Genomic DNA, 19,478 nt, shown 5'->3' on the forward strand with positions numbered 1-19,478 from the left:
TAGTTGAAATAGGTATCATCGCCAGAGTATTGTTGACAGATGTCTGAGTCAATCGCAAATTATCTTTTGCTCTCCTTGCCATCCAAGGCAGCCCCTGAGTCATCTCCTTCAAGTGATGTTTCTGAATGGTTGGAGAGAAGTCTTTTGAATGGTAAAACTTCTTTAACCAAATTCTCCATTCCAAGCTTCAAGATAGGTACTTTGGATCAATTAGTTCTTCAAAGTGAAGAATTACAAAAAATTGACGAACAATTGGCTGGCTCAGTTGGTAAAGTTGTTGAAGTTTTAGCTAGTTTATATGATAACGATCAACAATTAATAAATTTGAGTAAAAAAGTTGATGATAAGTCCGTTATAGATTACCTTGAACATTTCCAATGGAAATCAAACAAGTTCAGAGTTGATAAATCCATCAAAGAATTGATTTCTGCTCTTTCCAATGAAGCATTCCAATTGGATAATGATGTCAGAAATGCATTTACAAGTTATAATACTGCCAAATCTAACTTGAGTGCTGCTGAAAGAAAACAGACTGGTGATTTATCAGTTAGATCATTACATGATATAGTTTCACCATCTGATTTTGTTCTTGGTTCCGATCATTTACAAACCATCTTAGTTGCTGTTCCAAAAAGTTTACAAAAAGAATTCCTCAACAATTATGAATCATTAGTGCCTATGGTTGTTCCAAGAAGTGCAAAAGTCGTCAGTGAAGATAATGAATACTATCTTTATAATACCACTTTATTCAAGAAATATATTCCAGATTTTTTACAAGCACTACGTGAAAGAAAGTTTGTTCCAAGAGATTTCGTATACTCTGAAGATGTTCTTAATGAAATGAGAAAAGAACATGAAGTTGCTGCACAAACTGAACATCGTTTGAAAAATGAATTGGTCAGACTAGCCAGAGCCGCTTACTCAGATATAACTTCTAATTGGTTCCATTTGAAAGCTATTAGAATATTTGTTGAAAGTGTGCTGAGATATGGGTTACCACCAGATTTCCAAACCACACTAATAAAATTACCATCTGCAAAAAGTAATGAGAAGGCTAAGCAAGAGTTATTCCATGAATTTGGTTACTTGGGTGGTAATGCTTTCTCTGTTGACAAGAAAGGTAAAGTTCAAAAAGATTCTTCATTAAATGAATATGCGTCTTTGGTTGATACTGAATATGAGCCATTTGTCATTTACGACATTGAAATCAAATGAATAAACAGGAGAGTGGTAACTTAATAACTTTATAGAGAGTAGTAAAGAAAAAATTCAACATGTCATTTTGTAATTGACTTGTTCTGTAGCGTATTGTTATTATTTTCTTGTATAAATTCAACATGTCATTTTGTAATTGACTTGTTCTGTAGCGTATTGTTATTATTTTCTTGTATTTTTTTTCAACATACCTACCGCGTTTCAGCATAAACACCAAACTCGTACATTCCTGCCAAAAAAAAACAACCAAACATTACTTGATCCAACAACTTTTCAAAGGGAAAACCCAGGGTCTATTCAAAGTTTGCCTTGTTATTGAAATTCCAAGTGATTGCCAGATCAAAGCACTGCTGAAACTTCAGGGATCAGAGAATGGCATTGGGGGAAACAAGAGTTACAAACACAGCGCTATTGTCACCACAAAGCCCAAGGATGTCCTCCTCAAGTACACCTTTGAAAGAGCTTCGTTCTCCAAAAAATGGATCTTCAATCAAGAGATCGTTGAGTGAGAGAAAGGCAAGAAATAGAAACAGTTTACCACCACCAACTATATCGCTTCCAGTTCTGGCGTCCCCGGATACTAGCTTTGATCAAACGCCCGTGAAGAACAACAATAGATTGAGTAAAAGAATCACAGGAGAAGTCAACAATATCAAAGTGGTTGCAAGGTTCAGGCCGCATAATGAAAATGAAATCAAACTACAAGATGAAGGTGGATTGCCGTGTGTGCAGTTTTTGGATCAGTCGTCGTTGTTGGTAAACAATGAAAACTACACATTTGATAGAATCTTTGATCCTCAAAGCTCTCAACGTGATATATTTGATTTCTCAGTGACACAGACTGTTGATGATTTGTTTAATGGGTATAATGGTACCGTGTTAGCATATGGTCAAACTGGTTCAGGTAAATCATATACAATGATGGGGTCATCAATTAATGACGAGGACAAAAAAGGTATAATTCCAAGAATTGCAGATGCTATATTTGAAAAAATTGCAAACGGTGATGAAAATATTGAATTTACATTGAGTGTGTCGTATATGGAGATCTACATGGAAATGATTCGTGATTTATTAACCACTGATCCACAACCATCAAACAGTTTATCGATTCAAGAAGATAAAACAAATGGTGTCCATGTAAGGAATCTGAGTAAAATTTATATCAGCTCTTCAAAAGAGTTGTATTCAGTTTTGGAAAGAGGCTCAGACTTGAGAGTGACTTCTTCCACTGAGATGAATATGGAATCATCAAGATCACATGCTATTTTCCAATTGAATTTAACTCAAATTAATCAGTTAGATGGAAGCACTAAAAGAAGTAAATTGTTTCTTGTTGATTTAGCAGGAAGTGAAAAGGTTGGCAAGACTGGTGCATCTGGTCAGACTCTTGAAGAGGCCAAAAAGATTAATAGTTCATTGAGCTCATTGGGAAACGTTATCAATGCATTGACTGATTTGAAGTCAACTTATATACCATATCGTGACTCCAAATTGACAAGAATATTACAAGAATCTTTGGGTGGTAATTCCAGAACAAGTTTGATAATCAATTGTTCTCCATCAACTTTCAATGTCCAAGAAACCATATCAACTCTAAGATTTGGTACAAGAGCTAAAAAGATTAAGAATAAAGCCCATGTTAATAATGAGCCAAGTGGAATGGAATTGATGAAACAAGTTGAAAATTTGAAAAAGATTAACGAAGAACAAGATCTACGAAATAAAGAGTTGGAATTGGAACTAGAGTTATGGAAATCTGGTGCTAGTAAAATCCAAAAGGAAGACGAAGAGTCAGAACAATTGAGCAAGGAGAAAGATTTCAAATTACAAGAATCTGAAAAAGTAATAACGTCATTGAATGAAAGACTCTCAAGATTGACTGATATTTTATCACAGGCACCAACTGTTCAGCTTGATTCTGGTATAAATAAAGCTCCATTACAAAGACAACTCGAGGATTCAGCTTTCATCAACAAATCATTAATGATAGATTTAGAGGATAAATGTAATAAAATGATTGAAATGGAATTGAAAATTGATGAACTTGAGGATAAACTAGAGAAAACATCGTTCAGAGACCAAGAATTGGAAGAGAGAAAAGTATTTGCACTTGAAAAGACATTGGAAAAATTCAGTGAAAAATTGGAAGAATTAGAAGTTCAAAATAATTTGTTGAAAAGAGATGTTCTGACAACCAAGAAAATATCTGAAACAAGGAATGAAAGAATCAAAACATTAGAATTGATGGTTAAGGATCAACAATCTCAAGTTCATAAAGAAAGTGCAAACTTTGAAAGTAAGTTGTCCTTTTTAAAAGATCGCTTGATTTCAGTAAAGAAGACATCTAATAATGGGAGCAATAGTAATATTAATCAAAGAAATGTTTCAAATATGTCACAAATTGATGAAATGGATGTTTTTAACACTTCCAATGACTCTATTACAAGCTCAGAATTTAACTATCATAGAGCTGATGGTGTTTTGCTGTCCAGGAGAACTACAAATAGTAGCAATCATAGTTTTAATGGCAGAGTTGGATTGAATTTACATATTGTTAAACCAATAAGAGGGGGTGGAACAAATAAAGAAACTGAAAAGGAGAATAATAATTTATGAATGGCTACACTAATACCCTAATTTAATAATTTTGCATATAATGGCTAGAACATGTAGTTAATTTATTCGATATGTATTATCAAATAACATTTGGCGGCCTTTCATATAATCTCATTAATTAGTAACTTCATAATTTCTTGTGTGGTGGAATTTTCTTCATTTCTCTAATGCAATTTCTCCATTTTTCAATCCTAAAATAGATCTCACATCCGTTGTATATCTTAATCCATTCAATAAAGGAATCAAATTCAGTAAATCACTATCACTAGGATCATTAATCCAACCTTCCACAATTATTGCATTATTTTCATGAAGTGCATAACTTATTGGAGAGTTATCAATAATTATAACATTGTTAAGATTCTTATCAACACTTGATAAATCTTTAATATAGCCTTGCCCATCTCTTAATGTACAATGATCTCTATAATATCTATTTTGGAAATATTTTTTTTCAGATTCAAGATAATCAATAACTGGATCTGCATATTCTTTAACACTTGCAGTGAAAATAACTAAATTGTACCATTTTGAAACTTGTTTCAAGAATAAATCACAATAAGGTCTTTTCTGAACATAGTATAAAGTTGCAACTTGACTGTTCAACTTAACTTCAACCATATGACTATTTGACATTCGAGATCCTCTTGATAACGAATGGACTAATGTCTCATCAAGATCTAATATTAATGTTTTTTTTGTATTTGAATTTATTAGATTTCTTGGAAAGACAAATTTTGGGAATGTTAAAAGCTTTGAATTAAGAATTGATAAACTTGATGATATTGGTGATGTTGGTGATTTCAAATCTATAGCAATCTTTGAATCAGTCAATAAACTTTCAGTTTCTTCATCCAATTCAGGTATAGTGGTATTTGAATGTTGGGAGTGCTGTGTAGGTGATAATGAAGGTGAAGGTGTAGATGATGCAGGCTCACTATCTGATTGCGGTTGGTCTTTATTATCCTTTTCGGTATTGGTGGTATCATTATCTTCGTTATTGTCATTATTGGTATTGGATTTTTTGCGCTCTAGGAGGTTCAATGGGAACGTTATTATGAACCAACTGAAAAGCAATGGCCTCACTATTATAAGATTTGGTATGAATAGGAAAATCCGTATCATAAAGCTTATTGTACCCTCTCGGTTTATGCTTGTGTTCTCGGGGGTCACTGGTGATGATGCTGTTGATTTAGATTCATCTTGCTGAATGTCATCTTTTGATACTATGGATTCTGTTTCTTGGTCAATCTTTTCACCATTGGCACTCACTTTAGAAGCACTTGTGTCGGAATCTATTTGGCCTATTGATTCTTTTGGTATTATTTGTGATGGGTTTGTTGATTCATTATTGAAGGCTCTGTCAACAGTCTGAGCAATAAAAGATATTGAATTCATCTGTGTAGTCCAGATCAGTAACTGATTAATCCAAAAGGCAAAGGCCAGTTGATGGTGATAAATGAGATGGATCTCGAATGAAGCTCAGCCAAATTGTTTATACTTTAGTGCATCGGTACATGCTCATCTGTTGGCTTTTGCCATTCTGTTGGTCCAACCAGTCTCAGTTTCCCGAAAGAGTATCTGCTCCTTTTAGGAAATGGTTATGGTTACATGCTTATAAAAGTCACGTGCATGATTTTTTCCTGGTAAACACCGCAGATTTCCTAATTTTTTGTTTGTGGAGAACATCAAAAACTCGTCACCTCGGTTAAGCTGATCAGAAAGGCTAGTTGAAGGTTGAGGGTAAAAACTGATCAAGAACGTCTAGATCATTATCCAAAGCTATAAAGCTGCTCAGATATCCTCAACTTTGATCTTCTTTGTCAACTTCAGATATACTTTACAAGTTATACAAGATGACTAGATTGAACGTTGATGGGAAAGTTGTTGCCATTACTGGTGGCTCAAGAGGTTTGGGTTTATACTGTGCTGAAGTTCTATTAACTCATGGTGCGAAATCAATATATTTAACTTCAAGAAAGCAAAAAGCTGTTGCTGAAGCTGTTGATTATTTGAAAAAGATAGCCAAGGATAAAGGATTGAACGCTAAAATCGTTGGTGTTGCTTCTGATGTTTCCAACAAAGCTGGGGTTAAAAAGTTCTATGATGTTGTTGCTTCAAATGAATCAAAAGTTGATATATTGATTCCAAATGCTGGTGCTACATGGGGTGCTTCCTTAACTGAACACCCAGAAGAGGCTATTGATAAAGTTTTAGCGTTGAATGTGAAAGGTGTTTTCCTTACAATTCAATTATTTTATCCTTTATTGAAAGCTGCTGGTACAAAAGAATACTCTTCGAGAGTCTTGATTACTGGTTCGATTGCTGGGATCTCTCCAACTGCTGTTGAAGGTGGTACTTATGGTTATGCTGCTTCAAAAGCTGGTGTCATGCATATGGGTAAATCATTAGCTATGGAATTGGGTCCTCAAAACATCAACGTCAATTTATTAGCTCCAGGTTTTTTCCCAACAAAGATGTCGAATGGTTTACTAGAAACCATTGGTGATCATATGATTAAATCTAACCCAAAGAGAAGATTGGGTAATCAAAAGGATATTGAAAGCGTTGTGTTATTCTTTTGCTCAAAGGAGTCTGATTATATCAATGGTGCTGTTATTCCAATTGATGGTGGTGCTCATCTAGGTGATTCATCAGATATAAAGTTGTAATGAATTTAATGTTTTTTAATGATCTCATGTTGATATTCTCTACAAAGCAAAGGTAGTACTATTCTCTTTCTTATAATTATATACTAAAAACCATTAAAATTCTCATCACTAACGTATTCGTCATCCATTTCATCATCACTTTCATTATTCATGTTATCAATCATTCCTGTTAATGTACCGGATGCTAGGAAATCTCTAATTGCTCCAGCGAATCCAATAGATTGGACTGAAGTATCATTATCATTATCGATTATCTGACCCTCTTTAGTTTCTTTACCGTCTTCTGGTTGTGGTGTTGAATCACTAAAAATATCACTATTTTTTAATCTATTCTTAAAATTATTAACTCTGAGGAAATCTTGTTCATCATCTTCTTCATCTGATGAAGAATCTTGGATATTGTTAACAAAATTGTCAAAATTACTCAACAATTGTTGTGGTAATGTTAAAATACGACCTTCAGTTGTTGTATCTGTAGCTGATGTTGCCACATCCTGTGTGACTGTCTCAGATCTATCTCTTTTATGTGGTCTATGCTCGCGATCATTATGATGGTGGTGACGATGCTGTTGATGCCCATGTGGTCTATCTTGTTGGTCTTGGACATCAGCCTCCTCAATATTATAATTGGTATTCAACAAGTGAGAACTTCTGATGGGGATATTTCTTAAATTTCTGACATTTGATCTTCTCAGATTATTGGTGGTTGTGGAAATATCACTTTCATAATCACTTTCTTCAGGTTTAATTAATTTCAATTGCACAGTGTTGTAACTTTTACAATTATCACATTTCAATCCCAACACATGGTAAGCACATGACGATTTAGCATTACAATCATTACATGAAACAACACAGGTCCATTGGCAATAAGGCTGTGGTAACGGTTGCAATGAGATCTCCATATCCAAAACCCTAAATTGAGCCTCCATATTCAACACAGTTTTTTGACAAGTTGGGCATTTATAACTATGTTTGGAATGATCTTCATAACAAGATTGGTGGATAGCATGCCCACAAGACATGAAAACAACAGGTTTAACTGATGTGAACATATATTCTCCACAAATGGGACAATCTGATTGTGTAGCACGTTCAATACATCTATGATCATCTTGCAATTCTATTGACAAACAAGCATTACAACCTTTACAGTGGAAAAAATCTTGACCCAATCCTAAACCTAACCGGCAAATACCACAATCATCACAGTGATAAATATCTTTATTTTCATCATTATCATATAATTTACATTTAGAACAATAATACAAGGCAAATTGAATATCACAATTATCACAAAATTCACTTGGTTCCTGAACTTCAAAACATTTCAAGCACATGACATGTCTAGTATCTTCTCTTTTAAACTTGTGATCAGTTACAACTTCATCATGACAAATAGGACAACCAAACCACTGTTTACAACGAGGACATTCCATTTTACAATTCCTTTGATAATGTGGACATCCAAAGATCTCTAATGATTCGTTGTGATACGTGGGAACTTTATCACAATCATTAACAATAACAAGGTCATCATCTTCATCTTCAGTTGTCATATTTTCATCCTCTTGGGTCTCTTGCTGTCTGTCAACTTCTTCCGTTACTGTTGCAGTGATTTGTAAAACTTCATCACCATTATCATCAACAAATCTAATTTTATCATAATGTGCACCCATCATTAATTTTTGAGTCAATCTGTTCTTCTCCTCTTCACTAATTGACAGCCTTCTAATCTTTTTTATCCTTTTTCTTAAAAATGCTTCATCATTCAATTCACTTTGAGAAACATACGCAAGTTCTTCCAACTCAGAATTAGTTGCAATCTCTCGAGTAATATGCTTATGCTTTTTTTTGTGATGACGGTTACGATAAGGTTCTTTACTCTCGGGAATAATCACTTGATCAAGCATTGGAACCTCTTTTGGTTCCACAGCAGCTGTAATAACATGAGGTTCATAATTCTCTTCTTCACCTTCATCCTCAATATCCGTATCAACATTATTATCTATGGTTTCATTGATTGAAGCCTCCAAGACGGATCTTATGGTTTGGAATCTATCAAGAGCAGATTGTAAAGAGAACCCACTTTTCAAATCTTCAATAAAATTTGATAATTGTTCACGTCGTGAGATTGTTTGAACATCAATAGTAGTTTGAGTGTTTGCACCATCTTCCAACTTTTGACTATTATCGTAAAGACTAATATTACTCCAAAAGCTAGGGATTTTAAAATTTGAGAATCTTCCAACAGATTCTAAATCTTTAGTTAACGAATTTTCAGAATCATGTTCTTCTGATAAGTCTGATTCTGATCCAGAAGTTGAAAATTGATCTTGTTCTAAATCTGCTTCATTCCCGTCTAATTTGATCGAGTCTTCGGTAGTGTCCATTCTCCAGCCGCCTAGTAGTCGACTCATTGAACAAAACTGGAAACACTAGCACCAAAACACCTAAAGTGAACACCTAATTATCATGTTTTAGTTGTACAAATTGTTGAATATTCAACAAAACCTGAAAAATTCCGAGTTCCGGGAAAACGATCGTATAGATCACATGACCTATTTTCGCGGCCTCGGTTTTCTTTTAAATTGGGTTGTCATTTTAACAGGCTGTATCCAAATAAACAAAGAAGTTGTACTTTCAATTATATTCAATTAAGTAACAAAAGAAGTATTGGTTAATTTTAATAATTCATTGAAAATGGCTTTGAAAATTACCAGTTTTATTAATTACCAAGGTTTGAAAGAGGACTTTAGGAGTAAAAACTTTAGGTATGTTTAGAGCTTGATGGTGTTTAAGAATAAAGTACTAACAATTGAAAAATAGTGTCTATGGACAATGGTATGTGGTGCTTTTATAGGGTAATTGAGTAATCAATCTTCTAACTAATCATATTAGGAATGGGATCTTATGTGTTATCTTATGTATTGCACTAGGTATTGCTAATATCTTCCATTTCAATGTTGTTGTTGTGTTTTCAATCATTTGCATGTATGTATCCATCCATAAACATTATACTTGCCCTTGGTACTAACTCTTTGATAGTGTACAAGGTCTGCTGCTAATATTTGTTGAAATTCCATTCTTATTGAGAATATGTCCATTAAGTGATAATTTCAATACATTTGTGAAAAGATTTAATCAAAATTGGCCAAGAGCTGGGTTTTATTTAATAATGTCAGCTATCCAATTTGTATCATGTGTTGCACAAGTTACTTCATTGTTAGTTCCAGCTATCTTCTTGTTGTTCAGTTCAATCTTCTATGCTTTAGCTGCTTTTAAACATCAACAATTCCAAAATAGTAATGCTATTATTGGTACAACTTCAGACAATTTCCCTACTGATGCTGTTGTCAGAGAAATTTTATAATTTTATTTAAAATTTAGTTGCTTAATGAAAACTGGAGCGTTGATTAAAGAAAATGTTCAATTTCATTTATGTGATCAATCCATGTATACGAAGCTTTTTGTAACAATAAATTAATCATAACATTGAAATAATAACATTATATGATAAACGACCTTGCATGTTTGAGCTTGATCATCATGAATACAGCTAATTTCTTGAAAATATAACCTGGTCCTGCAGGATTCACCAAATGAGATATATTCTCTAATTCAAAAACAAAACAAAACAATCATAGCAAATAATAAAACTATTTTTTGGATATAAAAAAAGGAATGTATAAATAAAACCACTGGGAAAGATGGTCAGAACGTCTATAATCAAAAAGAATAAAGTCAACAAAGTAATAAAAGAACAAGAAGATGCAATTCATTTCCGAATTGATCAACTGAATGCATAAAAGGATGAATAAGAAACCCCAACGTAAAAGGATAGTAAACTAACACAAAACAATGAATGTAAAAAACCAAAAACACGACATAAAACCATAATTAAAACCAAACAACAAGAATGCAAAAACTCCATCATATTTGACGATGATGAATCTTTCTCAAATGAGCCTTTAAGTTATCACCTCTATTGAATCTTTTACCACAATTTGGTTCATCACATTCATAAGGTTTTTCACTTGAATGAGATCTCATGTGACGTTTAACATGTTCAGGTCTTTGGAAAACGGCAGCACATAAAGGACAAGAATGTGTCTTTTTAGGCTTCTTACCAGCTTCATTAATATTTGTTGTTGAATTTGATTTTTGGATTTTTTTACGAGGTTGTAAAATATCATAATGCTTAACTTGATATGGATCATTTGGATTTGTTGTAGTGTGTGGTTTTTCTGATGAAGATGCGATTGATGCTAGGTTTATTGATGATTGGGATCTTGAAATGTTTGGTTTTTGATGAGTAGGTTGTAAGTGTGGTGGTACCAAGCTGTTCAAACCTGCAAATTCAGCATTTAATGGATCACACAAGAATTTCTGTTCATTATTTGATTGTGATGCCAATTTTGAAGCTAATTTCATTGTTAGGTCAGCAGCAGCAATAAACACTGAATCATTGTTTTCAGTATCATCATCTTCATCTTCCTCATCACGATCATCACCTTGACTTAATGAAGTTAATGAACCTGGATTCATCAACATTGAAGGGGAGATTGATTCAAAGTTTGAAGTTGAACGTTTCTTCTCAACAGAAGGTGTAGCTAATGGAGTTGTAGCTGGGGAGCCTTGATGAGGTGATAAAAATGCAGGAGGTGTGTAGAATGGATTTGTACCATTACCCAAATTGAATGAGCCACCAGCAGAAGTCAATCCATTAACTGCTGGAGATCTAATGGAGTTTGAAGAAATTGATGGATTTATAGTGACGATTGAAGCAGCACCATTTGCATCTAATGATAATCTTGATCTTGTTCTTCTATGTCTTGGACGTCTTGAAGTTGGAGTAACACCATTCTTCAATGCAACTGGAGAAGTTGTTGAACCATTAACATTATTCAAACCAGATGATTGGGCAGGTGTTTGATAGATTGAAGGTAGTGGAGTGACACTGAATGATGGACGTCTATTTGTACGTCTTGGTGTAACTGCAGAATGGTTGAATGATATTGGTGATGCAATAGAATTATCAGAGATTGAAGAAGACACCAATGAAGAAGTTAATAATGGCATTGAATCAAATGATGATATAGTGTTTGTTGAAGTTGATTCTGGTATTTGGTTTATACTATTATTACTCTGGCTATTTGGTACAAATTCCATTGCCGGATAAAGATTCACTTGAGGTGTTGATGAAGTTGGGTTTTGGTTATGTTGGAATGAATGTAAATATGGGCCTTGGTGACCACTATTATTTTGTTGTTGAGCTTGAGCTTGTTGTTGTAGTCTAACTTGAACTTGGAAACTGTTGGCATTATTATGCTGACCATTATTCTCAAATTTTGGTGGGAATTGTAAGAATTGGGAATTTGAATCATCATTTTGAGATGGAGGAACAAAATCATGGATCCCATTTGAAGAGTATTGGTTCTCATCATTTGAAGAATACAAGAATTGATGAGAAATCTGTGGATCCAAGTCTAGTTGTGAGTTTCTAAAGCCATTTTCATCTTGAAAGTTCAAATTATTATTGCTGTTATCATTGTTGAAATAAAAAGAAGCTGGTTTGACAGGCGACTCGTTGAGCATATTCTGGTACTGAGATAGACCCAAAGGTTGTTGCAAATGTGGTGGAGAGCTCATCATCTGTGTGTGCTTTGGAGAGTGAACAGCTTGGATATTCAATTATGGGCTGTTGATGGAGGTTTTAAAGCTTTTGTTCAGTTTTCCCAAAACGGTAGTAACGCGTATAGCTCTCAGAAAAAAAATTGATTTTGGGCTCAGCAAAAAAAAAAAAATCAGATCAACCGGCAAAATGTATGGTGATTTTGTATATTGGAGACAAGACTAAATGTGAACCAATGAAATGATTATTGGAGTGTTGAATAGTTGGCTGATTGTAGTGTTGAGCTGACTGGTTTGTAATATCCAATTTTCAGTAGTGGTTTTGGATCAGTTGAAGTACTTGAAGCAAATGAACAAAGTGAAAATGATCTTGGACTAGCAAATATTGAGTATACAATAGATTTGATAGTAACCGAATATTGGACTGGGTAGTTTGATGATAATATAGCGAAGATGGTTGTTGTTTGACTGTGATCTTTCTCCTGAAGTAGTGGTTGTGAGAACAAGAGATTTGGATCAAGCAGTATTTATTTCACAGCTTCTTTGGGATCAAATTGCTGGGTAATTAATTATTATGCAAATTATTTGAACAAATTAACCGTTGATGTAGTTACCTAAAATTGGAATATAATTAATTGCGTGGAATCCAGTACATAAGACAGTTCACAGCTCAGTACAAACACGGTCCAAAATTTGATTTGGTGTAGCTTGGTTTTACAAGGACTAGGCAGGCTGGGAGTCGAGACCGAGATGAACAAACACGGAGTGAAAAAGTTTTGTATATAGATCAACACCATTACACAATTGAGCTTTCATCATGAAGCAGCAATCGTTTCACTGGTTCTTGGATTGTTTCAAGATCGATTCACTTGTTCAAATTTCATAAAGCTGTCCATAGTTGTTGTAAGTGAGAATGTTGAAGTGGGTTGTAAGGTACACTTTTTCCCTATTGTCAAATACTGCTAATTAAATCGAGTTTCTACACCATAATAAGCCTGGTACTTTTGCTATGTACGTTACTAGGTCTAACCACTTGGGTGTGTAATTTCCATCCAGTGACTAGTCCTCAATCACGTAACGATTTCCCACCTCTTATGGTCTTGATGTTCTGGCTCAAAAACTTTTCAGTCGCGTTGAATTTTTTTGTGACACGCTCAGAAATGAAGTGCAGCGAATAAATCGGAAATCGCCCCATAAACGCACACGAACGTTGGAAAAAGAGAAATAAAACAGAGTGAAAAGACGGTGAAGGTGACTGGATGGGTATATCGTGGATAATTATCCAGTGTCTGCTACTATCTAGTTCTCATATCCATCACTATTACATCCTCAAACCAATCCCAATCTCTCCAGAACAAGCTCGCAATCTGCTGCACAATGGATCTGGTTCTGGCTCAGAGTGCACGTCTGGTTATGGCAGACAGCCTTTCGCGGTAGGAGACACACTCGAAGCTGAAAACGGAAAGTCTGGTCACGTGAATGGCTTTTTATGGTTTTCGCGTTGGTTTATGTGCGCTTCATGGGTGTTAATTATAGAACAAGTTGAAACAACTCAGAACCAAGGAATTATCAACCGTGATTGGACTAAAGTCTATGAGCTACAATTTGAGTTTACTTCAGGTAGTTGTCTGTGCCTCTTCAAAATAATGTCTGTGACTGCTAATTGATTGAATCAAAATCAAGGTGTCCATGGTACTGCTTTTCAACAAGGCTGATGATTAGTTGCATCCGTATGGTGGTTATGAGGACTACAAATGGAATAAGCTCGGAAGTTGGTAGGATATGGTCGTGCTTGTGCTCATTTCTTTATTGGAACTACTAATCAGATTTTTACCATCCTTTCCTTTTAAAATTGATGAAAAGTTTGTTGTCAGGAATAAACTGGTGTACATAGGAATCTACGGATTTTGAAGAAAGTGACCTAGCCATCCAAAGCAGATGTTCGTGTTTGTGGCTTTTGAGCAGGTTTCAAAGTCATCAAAGCATGGGTGTCACCAACGGAACTATAATTTTGAGATGTGACTGATGAAGTAGCGGATCTATTTCAGCTACATATTTTTAGGCCATGCATTCTCAATTTGATTCCAAAATTGAAGCCAATTAATTCATTTTGTTACAAGCCATTGGTTACTTTCACCAGAAATACGGTGCCATTAGGATGAATTGTTTTTTCAAACTCAGATATAATTTGACAGAACTGGCTCTGAGTTGACTACTTGAGTACAAGTTATCAGATAATTGAAGTACACATCTCAATTATTTGACAGTATTTTAAAGCTGACAATTTGAACGACCCGGTAACTTAGGTCAAAATGACCAATATACCCAGTGCTCACCAGATGTTTATAGAAATAAAAAGTTCTTCTTCCATTCAGTACTATCCACTACTAGAAGCAAATGAGAACTAATTTCAGTACCTGGTATGAACTTGGGTTACATTTTTCTCAAAAAATGACTGATCATATCAATTTTGTCTTCAAAGCCCTGGCTAAGTATTAGGTTCCCTGGGGAATAGCTCAAATGACTAGCGATAGACTTTAAGAGTCACGACTTTAGTGATCGTTTTAACGTTCTGGTATCTGCCTTAAGCTTAATCTATACGCTTGAGAAATTAGACCAAATATCATGTACTAGTTTAATTTTGCCCTAATTGCCATCTGCCATTCGAGCACGGGCTCCATTTGTTCCTTATGTTAACGGGGTCTGTCGGCTAGCGTAGGCAGAAAGGTTCTCTGTCTAGCGCTAGGCAGGGCTCCTTCTAGCTTCTGCCTAGAGTTTCTTGGCTAAGAAGATTTAACACAACGTCATTCCAGAATTTCACATTTTTGAGTATTTAAGCAATCACGGTTCATCCAAGATATAAAGAGTTCTTGATAATCAGTCACTAGTATTGTACAATACTTTGAACTTATTTCAATCTACTACTAGACTCATCTTTTTCAACTAATTTTTAAAGGCTGTTGTTGCAAACAAATTCATTTTATTCGTAACCTGCCAACTGATCGTCGTCACCAGCTTCCAAACAAAAAAAAATATCACAGAAGAATTTTTTTCTTTGGTGGTTTGCCTTCAGAAAAAAAAAATTGTGGTAATCAGAGGGCAAAAAAAAGTGCTTAACCACAAAAGATAGTCAACAAGAACTGGAAATAACAACCCAATTGAAATAAAAGAACTTGCCTAGAAGATTCATATTGTTACTGGGTTAATCCAAAATGACTGAGAAAAGAGCGGTTTCACCAAATGATTTGTTGAACCAGGCACAAAGTACAATCAGCCCTACTGAACAATCATCACAATATCAACAACAATTGGAAGAGCAAATCAAACAAAAGCATTCTCAACTACAATCTAAAAGTGGTTCTCTCCATCGTCAAAATAGTCATCAAGCATCAGGTAATATTCTGGACTCTGCAAAAGAGGCAAAACTAAGCAAATTAAAGGCATTAAACGGTCGTGATGGACAACCAACTCCAACAGATTTAGCTTTATCAAGTTTGAAATGTCCTTCACCGCCACCTATTTTAAACACTAGAATATCTACTGGTAATAATGTTTCTTCCAATTCTATAAATGATATCATTCATAGTGAGTTCAAACCAAGTGATGGTAAACAAGTTCCATCATTTGAGCAACAACAAGGTGAACATAATGAACAAACTCAACATCCTAAACAAAATGAAAGTTATCAAGAATTACAGCATCCAAAACCAACTGGTGTCACTATAGATGATCCTCATTCAAGACTGATTAATAGTCCAAGTAATAGTTCGTTCAAAAACACAGTTCCAGCAGGTGGCGCTCTGTTAAGAGGTAGAGCAGCTGCTACTGCTGTTGTTGCCGCTGTTGCTGCTGCCACTGCAAGAGATAGAATAAGGTCAGAAAGTCCAAATACTGGTGGTCCATCTTCATCTTCAAATTGTTCCTCAGCAAATAATCAGAAATCTGCAACACCTCAACCAATAATTTTAGATCGTGGTTCATCAAATAGTTCTCCTCAAGGTGCTCCTTTCCATGCAGCTCAAAGCGATAGCTCGATTAATTCACCTATTGAAGGTTCTAACTATCAACATCAAAATTATTTGAAAAGTCCTGATATGCATGCTCATTTCTATGTTGAAGACACTATACGTCATGGAGGTGTTAGATCAAGAAGTAATAGTGGTAGTACCACAAATGAATCCAGAAACATCAGAGAAGTTATGGAGGGTGGAAATGCTAATAACAATACCAACACAACTAATTCAGGTACAGTTGGTATTGGTATTGAATCTTCAAATGGATTACCATTATTGAATAAGTCAACTTCTTCATTAGGTCAACCTCAATCAGTTACAGGTAAAAAAGAAGCAACTCCAAATGTTGATCCAAGATTACCACAAGATGATGGTAGATTACATATTTTATTTGGCGCTTGTGGTTCTATTGCATCAGGTAAAATCAAGTTGATTGTTAAGAAATTGGAGGAAATTTATGGTAAAGATAAAATCTCTATTCAATTAATTTTAACAAGTGCAGCTGAACATTTCGTTTCAAGAAATGACTTTAGTACTAATGTTACAATTTGGAGAGATCGTGATGAATGGGGTACTTGGAAAAATCGTACAGATCCTGTTTTACATATTGAATTACGTCGTTGGGCTGATATTTTGATTGTTGCTCCATTAACTGCAAATACTTTATCAAAAATTGGGTTAGGTTTATGTGATAACTTATTAACAAATGTTATTAGAGCTTGGAATACCCAATATCCAATTTTATTGGCACCATCAATGGTTACTTATGCATATAATTCAGCACCAACTAAAAGACATTTGAAAACAATTAAAGAAGAAATGCCATGGATTGAAGTTTTAAAACCAGTTGAAAAAATCATTGGAATTAATGGTGATATTGGTATGGGTGGTATGATGGATTATAATGAAATTGTTGATAAAGTTGTCCATAAATTAGGTGGGTATCCTGATGAAGATGATGACGACGATGATAATAATGAAGATGATGACATTAGAGATGATGTGGATCTGAATAGGGATGAAAATAATGACGACGATGATGACGATGACGATGATGACGACGACGATGATGATGATGACCAAGATGATGATGATAATGCATTAGATGATGAAGATGATGATACACTTGAGGAAAAACCAAAAGATAAAAATGTCAGTCAATTAACCAAAGGTATAAGGAAGGTTACTGTTGCAGAAGAAGATCAATTGGAACAACAACAGCAGCAGCAAAGAAAACAATAAAGTTGATTTCACTTCATCAATGGTCACAATGTTCAACATGTCATTACAATACATTCAGTTCGTTTAATATTTTTTTAATGTTATTTTTTTTAATCATGTACACAGCTGGTTGTGTCCATAATTGTTTCATCTAATTCATCGTTAAGAGTGAGCGTTGGTGTCATTTCTCAATTTCTACATATAATGTGTCAATATTGCCAAATGTACTCTATGAACAATCTTTACATTTATTGCTGAACAGTTGTAGAATCATGAGTGTAGTCAATACTTCTAATTGGATAACATTGATTCTCATTACCCAGTAATTATTATATCCAACTGCCTGTTGTTATTGTTAATTCTGGGTGTTGGAAAGTTGCCATGTTCAAGTTCAATGTATTTTGATTCTGTCCACTCAGATCAAAGAGATAACAAATCATTTTTTCAACAGTGGAGGATAAATCCGGTGGAAATTATTTTATCAGGAAAAAATGGACGGTTTAACCAGGAACAGAAACAGGCACAATTGATAGCATAGAGTAGATAACAAGCTATAAATAACTGGTATAATCCATCATTATTATCCATTTGTTACAACAAATTCATAATTCTCACTCGATTGATTTCACTGTGGCTCATTTCTCTTTTGAATCTCGGTCTTTGAAATTCTTCGAATTTTGGAGAGTGCACGCTTTTTTGCTTTTTGTCATCAGGAGAAAAAAAATATATTCAGCTCGAAATTGTCATCTTTATTAATACCCATCAACATCACATCTTTTCATAATTCAGCTCGGTCCTTTTAAATACGCGTGAAGTCTCATCATTTATCAAGAGAAGTATTTCATTACATTCAAAAAATCAAGTGTCTCTGCTCAAATTACCAGAAGTTATACTCTCAGATATATCCAGGTGAAATACAACCTGAGAATTACATTATAAATACATCACACAATGTCTTCAAACGTTCTTTTAATATTGAACCATAACTTTGTTGCACTTCCTGAGGCTGAACAAATTGTCAAAACCAAAAAGCAAGAAATTTCACAACTACACACAGGTTCAAATATTGACCAATTTTTATTATCAAATATTGTCTTGGATAAAGTTGAATTAAAACCAAATAACTATGATTTCATCTATTATCTAGATCAAGATGGTCAAAATGGCTCAATACCTAATCACCCTTCAATCAAACAAAGTCTAAGATCAAGCTCAGCTATTCCAATAACTAAAAAATCCACAAATGGATCAGGTTTAAAGAATTCAAAATTATCAAGTTTGAAATTTAAAAGATTAAATAAACCAAAAGTTGAAATCGATGAACCTATGAAATCACCATCTCCAACACCATCATTGCCTGAATTATCAACGCCTGAAGTTACGGAGAAAAAAATGAGATTTTTCAGTGAAGATTCCGAAGAGTCAGATGATGAACTAATTAATGAAGATGAATTGATTGAATCATCTCTAAATACATCTTCAATAATTTGTCTAAGAGAGCCTAATTCAAATGGTGGCAAAAAGAGAAGAAAAGCTTGTAAAGACTGTACTTGTGGATTGGCTGAAAAAGAAGCATTTGGATTTGGCAATGAAGAACAAGAACCTATTAAACCTAGAGTTCAATTCAGCGCTAAAGAGCTTACTGAAATTGATTTCACCGTGGAGGGTAAAACTGGTGGTTGTGGTTCATGTTCATTAGGTGATGCTTTTAGATGTTCAGGATGTCCATTTTTAGGGCTTCCGGCTTTCAAACCAGGTCAAGCTATCACTTTGGATAGTATTGATGATGATTTATAAATTTAGGGTATTATATTTTGGTTTTCATTTGATTTTTAAAAAGGCTTTCATTGGGAAGAATGCGTCACACATTCTTGTATAGTTAGAGAGAAAAAAAAGTACATGTTATATTTATTGGAAAGCAAACGTAATTTTTACAAAAATTCAAAATATAAATCACTTCTATTATTGTATTCAAAACAAATATTAAGACAATAGTGATATAATATGGGTAATGCTTGTATAGTATGACAAATTGTATAAAAAAAAAGTAAATAAAGATAAAAAGTGCAACATCAGAAAGAGAATATCAAGTTAAAAAAATAAA

The 19,478-nt window shown here is 34.3% G+C and overlaps 9 protein-coding genes across 9 annotated transcripts; 6 read left to right on the forward strand and 3 right to left on the reverse strand.

The window, feature by feature from the left end:
• Positions 1 to 39: 39 nt before the first annotated feature.
• VMA5 (H(+)-transporting V1 sector ATPase subunit C) lies at positions 40 to 1,274 on the forward strand (the record flags this gene model as incomplete). Its single annotated transcript, XM_019180370.1, has 1 exon — positions 40 to 1,274. One exon carries the CDS (start codon positions 40 to 42, stop codon positions 1,213 to 1,215), a length of 1,176 nt encoding a protein of 391 aa, XP_019041484.1. The 3' UTR covers positions 1,216 to 1,274.
• A 373-nt stretch (positions 1,275 to 1,647) lies between these two features.
• WICANDRAFT_26737 (kinesin family protein) lies at positions 1,648 to 2,910 on the forward strand (the record flags this gene model as incomplete). The annotated part of the gene is made up of 1 exon (XM_019181297.1): positions 1,648 to 2,910. A coding segment is annotated over one exon (1,263 nt), but the record flags the coding sequence as incomplete, so codon positions are not given.
• Positions 2,911 to 3,990: 1,080 nt separating this feature from the next.
• NEM1 (Nem1-Spo7 phosphatase catalytic subunit NEM1) lies at positions 3,991 to 4,455 on the reverse strand (the record flags this gene model as incomplete). Its single annotated transcript, XM_019181079.1, has 1 exon — positions 3,991 to 4,455. One exon carries the CDS (start codon positions 4,453 to 4,455, stop codon positions 3,991 to 3,993), a length of 465 nt encoding a protein of 154 aa, XP_019041486.1.
• A 1,235-nt stretch (positions 4,456 to 5,690) lies between these two features.
• WICANDRAFT_26746 (uncharacterized protein) lies at positions 5,691 to 6,506 on the forward strand (the record flags this gene model as incomplete). Its single annotated transcript, XM_019181298.1, has 1 exon — positions 5,691 to 6,506. The coding sequence occupies one exon, from the start codon at positions 5,691 to 5,693 to the stop codon at positions 6,504 to 6,506; it is 816 nt and encodes a 271-aa protein (XP_019041487.1).
• Positions 6,507 to 7,216: 710 nt separating this feature from the next.
• Positions 7,217 to 8,419, reverse strand: WICANDRAFT_24815 (RING finger and CHY zinc finger domain-containing protein; the record flags this gene model as incomplete). Its single annotated transcript, XM_019181059.1, has 2 exons — positions 7,217 to 8,089; positions 8,156 to 8,419. Coding segments are annotated over 2 exons (1,137 nt in total), but the record flags the coding sequence as incomplete, so codon positions are not given.
• A 790-nt stretch (positions 8,420 to 9,209) lies between these two features.
• Positions 9,210 to 9,879, forward strand: TVP18 (Tvp18p; the record flags this gene model as incomplete). The annotated part of the gene is made up of 4 exons (XM_019181118.1): positions 9,210 to 9,280; positions 9,336 to 9,350; positions 9,408 to 9,500; positions 9,555 to 9,879. 4 exons carry the CDS (start codon positions 9,210 to 9,212, stop codon positions 9,877 to 9,879), a joined length of 504 nt encoding a protein of 167 aa, XP_019041489.1.
• Positions 9,880 to 10,448: 569 nt separating this feature from the next.
• WICANDRAFT_22010 (C2H2-type zinc finger protein) lies at positions 10,449 to 10,667 on the reverse strand (the record flags this gene model as incomplete). Its single annotated transcript, XM_019180924.1, has 1 exon — positions 10,449 to 10,667. A coding segment is annotated over one exon (219 nt), but the record flags the coding sequence as incomplete, so codon positions are not given.
• Positions 10,668 to 16,204: 5,537 nt separating this feature from the next.
• Positions 16,205 to 17,395, forward strand: WICANDRAFT_26473 (uncharacterized protein; the record flags this gene model as incomplete). Its single annotated transcript, XM_019181268.1, has 1 exon — positions 16,205 to 17,395. A coding segment is annotated over one exon (1,191 nt), but the record flags the coding sequence as incomplete, so codon positions are not given.
• A 1,479-nt stretch (positions 17,396 to 18,874) lies between these two features.
• DRE2 (electron carrier DRE2) lies at positions 18,875 to 19,165 on the forward strand (the record flags this gene model as incomplete). Its single annotated transcript, XM_019180972.1, has 2 exons — positions 18,875 to 18,926; positions 18,993 to 19,165. Coding segments are annotated over 2 exons (225 nt in total), but the record flags the coding sequence as incomplete, so codon positions are not given.
• Positions 19,166 to 19,478: the final 313 nt, after the last annotated feature.

Source organism: Wickerhamomyces anomalus (genome assembly GCF_001661255.1).
Source record: "Wickerhamomyces anomalus NRRL Y-366-8 unplaced genomic scaffold WICANscaffold_1, whole genome shotgun sequence".
Classification (NCBI taxonomy): Eukaryota; Fungi; Ascomycota; class Saccharomycetes; order Phaffomycetales; family Wickerhamomycetaceae; genus Hansenula; species Hansenula anomala.